Source organism: Protomyctophum bolini, assembly GCF_963924005.1.
Source record: "Protomyctophum bolini genome assembly, chromosome: 10".
Lineage (NCBI taxonomy): Eukaryota > Metazoa > Chordata > Actinopteri > Myctophiformes > Myctophidae > Protomyctophum > Protomyctophum bolini.
The window spans coordinates 9,913,775-9,923,882 of NC_137871.1; the positions used below are offsets into that span (position 1 = coordinate 9,913,775).

Genomic DNA, 10,108 nt, shown 5'->3' on the forward strand with positions numbered 1-10,108 from the left:
ACAGACCTGGGATTCGATGAGGAAAACTCTAACGCAGACAAAGTCAGGTATACCAACGACCCTTCCGCAGCGTTCTCCACAGCCATCGTGCTGATGCAAAGTGACAGAGTGGTGGAGACGTCGCTCTCCACGACAAGCTACGCGATATTTATGTCCGAGTGGTTTCACTCGACTATACAGCATGATACCTGTGTTGTGATGATGGAACACTGACTGCTCCCTACTTTAATACGCATAATGGTGTCCACTTTACTGTAGTCATTGATTGATTGTTTGGTTGAATACTTTTATTAGTAAGAAAATGGCACAATGTTTTCAGATGGGGGGGTCAATATTATACGTATACATTTTGGAGTCCTGACATGAAACACTACATATAGGCTCCCTGAGAAAAGCTTCAGTAAGAGTAACGGTAACACATTTTGTTCTTTCCCCATCAAGCCTCAACTCTCTGGACTACAACATCGACATGTCCGAGAAGGATTCGCCCCTTACTAGGGTGAGTTTACATTTGAACTCCCGATATGGGCTATAGCCCACCGTCCAAAATGATGAGAAACAAGGCTAACTTTTTTTTTCAAAATTTCAAAAAACATGGGCTATAACCCATCGTTTTTGTCATTTCGTCATTTTTTTCAAATCTTCAAAAATGATGAAAAACTGCGCGCTATAGTATGCCGTACGATATGGGCTATAGCCCACCGTCCAAAATGATGAGAAACAAGGCTAACTTTTTTTTTCAAAATTTCAAAAAACATGGGCTATAACCCATCGTTTTTGTCATTTCGTCATTTTTTTCAAATCTTCAAAAATGATGAAAAACTGCGCGCTATAGTATGCCGTACGATATGGGCGGTAGCCCACCGTCCAAAATGATGAGAAACAAGGCTAATGTTTTTTTTCAAAATTTCAAAAAACATGGGCTATAACCCATCGTTTTTGTCATTTCGTCATTTTTTTCAAATCTTCAAAAATGATGAAAAACTGCGCGCTATAGTATGCCGTACGATATGGGCTATAGCCCACCATCCAAAATGATGAGAAACAAGGCTAACTTTTTTTTTCAAAATTTCAAAAAACATGGGCTATAACCCATCGTTTTTGTCATTTCGTCATTTTTTTCAAATCTTCAAAAATGATGAAAAACTGCGCGCTATAGTATGCCGTACGATATGGGCTATAATATTGTAATTAATTTCACAGTAATGTGTAGTGTTGTAAAAACAGGTTATAAACTATTTACATATACCTACAAGCTATTTACATTTTCTATAGTCATTTCATGTCATTTAAAAGTGATAGTCTACTGTCTCTGTAATGCATAATGCTTGTAGACTTTGTAGCTGTATGTTTTTATGCTGTTATTATTTCTTTGAATGTTTGTACAATTAGGCATTATTTAATTAGTGCTTCTTTTGTGTCCTTATGTTTTCAGTTTTACAAATTTGCCTTGATACCTACATGGTTTGGAGAAGTAAAACCCCCTTCAAAACTTTACTCTGCCTCTGACCATCTCTCAAGTCAAGTGTTAGCTGTCTGTTTATTTGTGTACCCTCCACACACATTGAGAACAGAACAGTAGTCTATATGTTTTGTGGGAGTGTGCAGGTTTTATTTTGCATAGAGAGATATACTATAGCACGCCGTTTTTCATCATTTTTGAGGATTTGGAAAAAATGAAAAAAACGATGGGTTATATTGAAGCGTGCACCTACACACACACAGGCGCACATGCGTATGCACACCTGGACCTGTAAATGAACAACACAAAAACTAAGGCACTGGTGTCGGACTTCTGGTTTACCGGAACGGGGTTCAACTCCCTGCAGTGCCCTACTCAATGTGTTGTATTTACCGGAAAGGATGGGAAACATAAGCAAATTGCGGAGTGTTTTAAAAAAAAATCTCAATTTTCAATTTCCGCAATTTCCACAATTTCCGCAATTTTAAATTTTAAATTTCCGCAATTTCCACAATTTCCGCAATTTCCAATTTTCAATTTCCGCAATTTTCAATTTTCAATTTCCGCAATTTCCGCAATTTTCAATTTCCGCAATTTCCAGTTTCCGCAATTCCGCAATTTCCGCAATTTTCGCAATTTTCAATTTTCAATTTCCACAATTTCCGCAATTTTCAATTTTCAATTTCCGCAATTTCCGCAATTTTCAATTTCCGCAATTTCCAGTTTCCGCAATTTCCACAATTTCCGCAATTTCCAATTTCCGCAATTTCCACAATTTTCAATTTTCAATTTCCGCAATTTCCGCAATTTTCAATTTCCGCAATTTCCAGTTTCCGCAATTCCCGCAATTTCCGCAATTTTCAATTTCCGCAATTTCCAATTTCCGCAATTTTCAATTTCCGCAATTTCCACAATTTCCGCAATTTTCAATTTCCGCAATTTTCAATTTCCGCAATTTCCGCAATTTCCGCAATTTTCAATTTCCGCAATTTCCACAATTTCCGCAATTCCCGCAATTTTAAATTTTCAATTTCCGCAATTTCCGCAATTTCCGCAATTTCCAATTTTCAATTTCCGCAATTTCCACAATTTCTGCAATTTCCAATTTCCGCAATTTCCGCAATTTTCAATTTCCAGTTTCCGCAATTCCGCAATTTCCGCAATTTTCAATTTCCGCAATTTCCACAATTTCCGCAATTTTCAATTTCCGCAATTTCCAATTTCCGCAATTTTCAATTTCCGCAATTTCCACAATTTCCCCAATTTTCAATTTCCGCAATTTCTAATTTCCGCAATTTTTAATTTCCGCAATTTCCACAATTTCCGCAATTTTCAATTTCCGCAATTTCCGCAATTTTCAATTTTCAATTTCCGCAATTTCCGGAATTTCGTGTGCGTGTGTGTGTGTGTGTGCGTGCGTGCTGAAAAGGGGAGCAGGTGAGTCTTGAAACTTTAAGTTCAGCCTTTATTGCTATTTTCACATATGAATCCTGAAAAGTAACAATTTTAGACATATGAGGTTTCCACTCGACAGAGATTAAAAAGCAATGTCTTCTCGTCACATGACAATAACATGACATGACTTGATAAAATAAACAATGTCAGACTCATAACAAAATACATTTAAAACAAATTTAAAACATTTGCCTTACACATTTATACAGTAGAACAGCAGTGAATCATTGTTTGCAACGATAACTTTTGTCGTTTGTCGTTTTGCTCTCTTTTCAAGCTTCAATGATTATTATACAAAAAAGCAACACAGTCAATTGTATTAAACAAAGATCAAATTAAATAAACTGGTCATGACAACACAAAACCTTCCATGCCAACAGCTGAATCAGATGAGATCCTCGCAACTTGTGGTTAAATTGTAATTAAGGCATGGATACTGTACATCAACGTATGTTGTGTTACTGTAATAGAACAATGATGGCTTTAATTTGACTGACGTCCATTTATAGATTGGTCAAGTGTCTAATAAAGGTCTAAACCGTGCACATCCCATGCTATAATGCCGTCGTTCAGAAAATAAGGCTTTCCCCGCATCAGCTGCTAAAACGTGGGGTCTTTTTTAAAGCTTCTGTTATATAGCGGTGATGTTCTGCCAGTGGTTGCTAAAATTCTAAAGATTCCCGTTTGTCGACGTCAGTCCTGGGACGACCAAAGGTCCAAATGGGTTTTGTAATTCTGAGATTGTATAATAATATATAAGAGAATGTACAAATGAAGCCATGGTGGTCTATTTTGTACACTCTCAGAGTTAAACAACCACACTGAGGATTTGACAGTGGAGATTACAGTTCCAGAGGGGGGAAAAAAAAAACTGGGGGTCCTTGGCCTAGCTAGTGCATATCAAACTGGGGGCCTCCAGTGACTGTCAGCCCCACTCCCACTCCCTCACCCGCTGTCATGTGTCGTCAACCACCCCGGCCCCTTCACCCAGGCTGTTACAGGTCAGTTGTACTACTCGAAAAGGCAGGATTATCAAACGTTAAATGAGTTTTCCCAGATCCTTTCTTGGCTCCCCGCTGGGCAAGTGCAGCCCCCAGAGGCTCAATGTACCCTGGCTCCTCATCGTCCTCATCCTCTTCTAGGATTATCTGTCAAAGAGGAGACACTGGTCAATGAAAGCCCCCAAATGAGAAGTGGACTTTGTCTCCATCTCTGCTTTGAGTGACTTCCCACATGACTTGAGACAGACATACTGTAGAATCTACAACGTACAATCGTACAATCTACAAAAAATGACGAAATGACAAAAACGATGGGTTATAGCCCATGTTTTTTTTAATTTTGAAAAAAAAAGTTAGCCTTGTTTCTCATCATTTTGGACGGTGGGCTATAGCCCATATCGTACAGCATACTATAGCGCGCAGTTTTTCATCATTTTTGAAGATTTGAAAAAAATGACGAAATGACAAAAACGATGGGTTATAGCCCATGTTTTTTGAAATTTTGAAAAAAAAAGTTAGCCTTGTTTCTCATCATTTTGGACGGTGGGCTATAGCCCATATCGTACGGCATACTATAGCGCGCAGTTTTTCATTATTTTTGAAGATTTGAAAAAAATGACGAAATGACAAAAACGATGGGTTATAGCCCATGTTTTTTGAAATTTTGAAAAAAAAAGTTAGCCTTGTTTCTCATCATTTTGGACGGTGGGCTATAGCCCATATCGTACGGCATACTATAGCGCGCAGTTTTTCATCATTTTTGAAGATTTGAAAAAAATGACGAAATGACAAAAACGATGGGTTATAGCCCATGTTTTTTGAAATTTTGAAAAAAAAAGTTAGCCTTGTTTCTCATCATTTTGGACGGTGGGCTATAGCCCATATCGTACGGCATACTATAGCGCGCAGTTTTTCATCATTTTTGAAGATTTGAAAAAAATGACGAAATGACAAAAACGATGGGTTATAGCCCATGTTTTTTGAAATTTTGAAAAAAAAAGTTAGCCTTGTTTCTCATCATTTTGGACGGTGGGCTATAGCCCATATCGTACGGCATACTATAGCGCGCAGTTTTTCATCATTTTTGAAGATTTGAAAGAAATGACGAAATGACAAAAACGATGGGTTATAGCCCATGTTTTTTGAAATTTTGAAAAAAAAAGTTAGCCTTGTTTCTCATCATTTTGGACGGTGGGCTATAGCCCATATCGTACGGCATACTATAGCGCGCAGTTTTTCATCATTTTTGAAGATTTGAAAAAAATGACGAAATGACAAAAACGATGGGTTATAGCCCATGTTTTTTGAAATTTTGAAAAAAAAAGTTAGCCTTGTTTCTCATCATTTTGGACGGTGGGCTATAGCCCATATCGTACGGCATACTATAGCGCGCAGTTTTTCATCATTTTTGAAGATTTGAAAAAAATGACGAAATGACAAAAACGATGGGTTATAGCCCATGTTTTTTGAAATTTTGAAAAAAAAAGTTAGCCTTGTTTCTCATCATTTTGGACGGTGGGCTATAGCCCATATCGTACGGCATACTATAGCGCGCAGTTTTTCATCATTTTTGAAGATTTGAAAAAAATGACGAAATGACAAAAACGATGGGTTATAGCCCATGTTTTTTGAAATTTTGAAAAAAAAAGTTAGCCTTGTTTCTCATCATTTTGGACGGTGGGCTATAGCCCATATCGTACGGCATACTATAGCGCGCAGTTTTTCATCATTTTTGAAGATTTGAAAAAAATGACGAAATGACAAAAACGATGGGTTATAGCCCATGTTTTTTGAAATTTTGAAAAAAAAAGTTAGCCTTGTTTCTCATCATTTTGGACGGTGGGCTATAGCCCATATCGTACGGCATACTATAGCGCGCAGTTTTTCATCATTTTTGAAGATTTGAAAAAAATGACTAAATGACAAAAACGATGGGTTATAGCCCATGTTTTTTGAAATTTTTTAAAAAAAAGTTAGCCTTGTTTCTCATCATTTTGTACGGTGGGCTATAGCCCATATCGTACGGCATACTATAGCGCGCAGTTTTTCATCATTTTTGAAGATTTGAAAGAAATGACGAAATGACAAAAACGATGGGTTATAGCCCATGTTTTTTGAAATTTTGAAAAAAAAAGTTAGCCTTGTTTCTCATCATTTTGGACGGTGGGCTATAGCCCATATCGTACGGCATACTATAGCGCGCAGTTTTTCATCATTTTTGAAGATTTGAAAAAAATGACGAAATGACAAAAACGATGGGTTATAGCCCATGTTTTTTGAAATTTTGAAAAAAAAAGTTAGCCTTGTTTCTCATCATTTTGGACGGTGGGCTATAGCCCATATCGTACGGCATACTATAGCGCGCAGTTTTTCATCATTTTTGAAGATTTGAAAGAAATGACGAAATGACAAAAACGATGGGTTATAGCCCATGTTTTTTGAAATTTTGAAAAAAAAAGTTAGCCTTGTTTCTCATCATTTTGGACGGTGGGCTATAGCCCATATCGTACGGCATACTATAGCGCGCAGTTTTTCATCATTTTTGCGCAGCCTTGTTTCTCATCATTTTGGACGGTGGGCTATAGCCCATATCGTACGGCATACTATAGCGCGCAGTTTTTCATCATTTTTGAAGATTTGAAAAAAATGACGAAATGACAAAAACGATGGGTTATAGCCCATGTTTTTTGAAATTTTGAAAAAAAAAGTTAGCCTTGTTTCTCATCATTTTGGACGGTGGGCTATAGCCCATATCGTACGGCATACTATAGCGCGCAGTTTTTCATCATTTTTGAAGATTTGAAAAAAATGACGAAATGACAAAAACGATGGGTTATAGCCCATGTTTTTTGAAATTTTGAAAAAAAAAGTTAGCCTTGTTTCTCATCATTTTGGACGGTGGGCTATAGCCCATATCGTACGGCATACTATAGCGCGCAGTTTTTCATCATTTTTGAAGATTTGAAAAAAATGACGAAATGACAAAAACGATGGGTTATAGCCCATGTTTTTTGAAATTTTGAAAAAAAAAGTTAGCCTTGTTTCTCATCATTTTGGACGGTGGGCTATAGCCCATATCGTACGGCATACTATAGCGCGCAGTTTTTCATCATTTTTGAAGATTTGAAAAAAATGACGAAATGACAAAAACGATGGGTTATAGCCCATGTTTTTTGAAATTTTGAAAAAAAAAGTTAGCCTTGTTTCTCATCATTTTGGACGGTGGGCTATAGCCCATATCGTACGGCATACTATAGCGCGCAGTTTTTCATCATTTTTGAAGATTTGAAAAAAATGACGAAATGACAAAAACGATGGGTTATAGCCCATGTTTTTTGAAATTTTGAAAAAAAAAGTTAGCCTTGTTTCTCATCATTTTGGACGGTGGGCTATAGCCCATATCGTACGGCATACTATAGCGCGCAGTTTTTCATCATTTTTGAAGATTTGAAAAAAATGACAAAATGACAAAAACGATGGGTTATAGCCCATGTTTTTTGAAATTTTGAAAAAAAAGTTAGCCTTGTTTCTCATCATTTTGGACGGTGGGCTATAGCCCATATCGTACGGCATACTATAGCGCGCAGTTTTTCATCATTTTTGAAGATTTGAAAAAAATGACGAAATGACAAAAACGATGGGTTATAGCCCATGTTTTTTGAAATTTTGAAAAAAAAAGTTAGCCTTGTTTCTCATCATTTTGGACGGTGGGCTATAGCCCATATCGTACGGCATACTATAGCGCGCAGTTTTTCATCATTTTTGAAGATTTGAAAAAAATGACGAAATGACAAAAACGATGGGTTATAGCCCATGTTTTTTGAAATTTTGAAAAAAAAAGTTAGCCTTGTTTCTCATCATTTTGGACGGTGGGCTATAGCCCATATCGTACGGCATACTATAGCGCGCAGTTTTTCATCATTTTTGAAGATTTGAAAAAAATGACGAAATGACAAAAACGATGGGTTATAGCCCATGTTTTATGAAATTTTGAAAAAAAAAGTTAGCCTTGTTTCTCATCATTTTGGACGGTGGGCTATAGCCCATATCGTACGGCATACTATAGCGCGCAGTTTTTCATCATTTTTGAAGATTTGAAAGAAATGACGAAATGACAAAAACGATGGGTTATAGCCCATGTTTTTTGAAATTTTGAAAAAAAAAGTTAGCCTTGTTTCTCATCATTTTGGACGGTGGGCTATAGCCCATATCGTACGGCATACTATAGCGCGCAGTTTTTCATCATTTTTGAAGATTTGAAAAAAATGACGAAATGACAAAAACGATGGGTTATAGCCCATGTTTTTTGAAATTTTGAAAAAAAAAGTTAGCCTTGTTTCTCATCATTTTGGACGGTGGGCTATAGCCCATATCGTACGGCATACTATAGCGCGCAGTTTTTCATCATTTTTGAAGATTTGAAAAAAATGACGAAATGACAAAAACGATGGGTTATAGCCCATGTTTTATGAAATTTTGAAAAAAAAAGTTAGCCTTGTTTCTCATCATTTTGGACGGTGGGCTATAGCCCATATCGTACGGCATACTATAGCGCGCAGTTTTTCATCATTTTTGAAGATTTGAAAGAAATGACGAAATGACAAAAACGATGGGTTATAGCCCATGTTTTTTGAAATTTTGAAAAAAAAAGTTAGCCTTGTTTCTCATCATTTTGGACGGTGGGCTATAGCCCATATCGTACGGCATACTATAGCGCGCAGTTTTTCATCATTTTTGAAGATTTGAAAAAAATGACGAAATGACAAAAACGATGGGTTATAGCCCATGTTTTTTGAAATTTTGAAAAAAAAAGTTAGCCTTGTTTCTCATCATTTTGGACGGTGGGCTATAGCCCATATCGTACGGCATACTATAGCGCGCAGTTTTTCATCATTTTTGAAGATTTGAAAAAAATGACGAAATGACAAAAACGATGGGTTATAGCCCATGTTTTTTGAAATTTTGAAAAAAAAAGTTAGCCTTGTTTCTCATCATTTTGGACGGTGGGCTATAGCCCATATCGTACGGCATACTATAGCGCGCAGTTTTTCATCATTTTTGAAGATTTGAAAAAAATGACGAAATGACAAAAACGATGGGTTATAGCCCATGTTTTTTGAAATTTTGAAAAAAAAAGTTAGCCTTGTTTCTCATCATTTTGGACGGTGGGCTATAGCCCATATCGTACGGCATACTATAGCGCGCAGTTTTTCATCATTTTTGAAGATTTGAAAAAAATGACGAAATGACAAAAACGATGGGTTATAGCCCATGTTTTATGAAATTTTGAAAAAAAAAGTTAGCCTTGTTTCTCATCATTTTGGACGGTGGGCTATAGCCCATATCGTACGGCATACTATAGCGCGCAGTTTTTCATCATTTTTGAAGATTTGAAAGAAATGACGAAATGACAAAAACGATGGGTTATAGCCCATGTTTTTTGAAATTTTGAAAAAAAAAGTTAGCCTTGTTTCTCATCATTTTGGACGGTGGGCTATAGCCCATATCGTACGGCATACTATAGCGCGCAGTTTTTCATCATTTTTGAAGATTTGAAAAAAATGACGAAATGACAAAAACGATGGGTTATAGCCCATGTTTTTTGAAATTTTGAAAAAAAAAGTTAGCCTTGTTTCTCATCATTTTGGACGGTGGGCTATAGCCCATATCGTACGGCATACTATAGCGCGCAGTTTTTCATCATTTTTGAAGATTTGAAAAAAATGACGAAATGACAAAAACGATGGGTTATAGCCCATGTTTTTTGAAATTTTGAAAAAAAAAGTTAGCCTTGTTTCTCATCATTTTGGACGGTGGGCTATAGCCCATATCGTACGGCATACTATAGCGCGCAGTTTTTCATCATTTTTGAAGATTTGAAAAAAATGACGAAATGACAAAAACGATGGGTTATAGCCCATGTTTTTTGAAATTTTGAAAAAAAAAGTTAGCCTTGTTTCTCATCATTTTGGACGGTGGGCTATAGCCCATATCGTACGGCATACTATAGCGCGCAGTTTTTCATCATTTTTGAAGATTTGAAAAAAATGACGAAATGACAAAAACGATGGGTTATAGCCCATGTTTTATGAAATTTTGAAAAAAAAGTTAGCCTTGTTTCTCATCATTTTGGACGGTGGGCTATAGCCCATATCGTACGGCATACTATAGCGCGCAGTTTTTCATCATT

At 36.6% G+C, this 10,108-nt stretch overlaps 1 protein-coding gene across 1 annotated transcript in view; it reads right to left on the reverse strand.

Annotated features, from left to right (window-relative positions):
• Window positions 1–3,912: 3,912 nt before the first annotated feature.
• The window catches only part of cdhr2 (cadherin related family member 2), a gene marked incomplete at both ends in the record, with an annotated part of 43,697 nt that continues 37,501 nt past the window's right edge, over window positions 3,913–10,108 (reverse strand). The window contains one exon of the mRNA XM_080773337.1: window positions 3,913–4,065. Coding sequence (XP_080629463.1) covers window positions 3,913–4,065 — 153 coding nt within the window. The remainder of the gene's footprint in view (window positions 4,066–10,108) is intronic.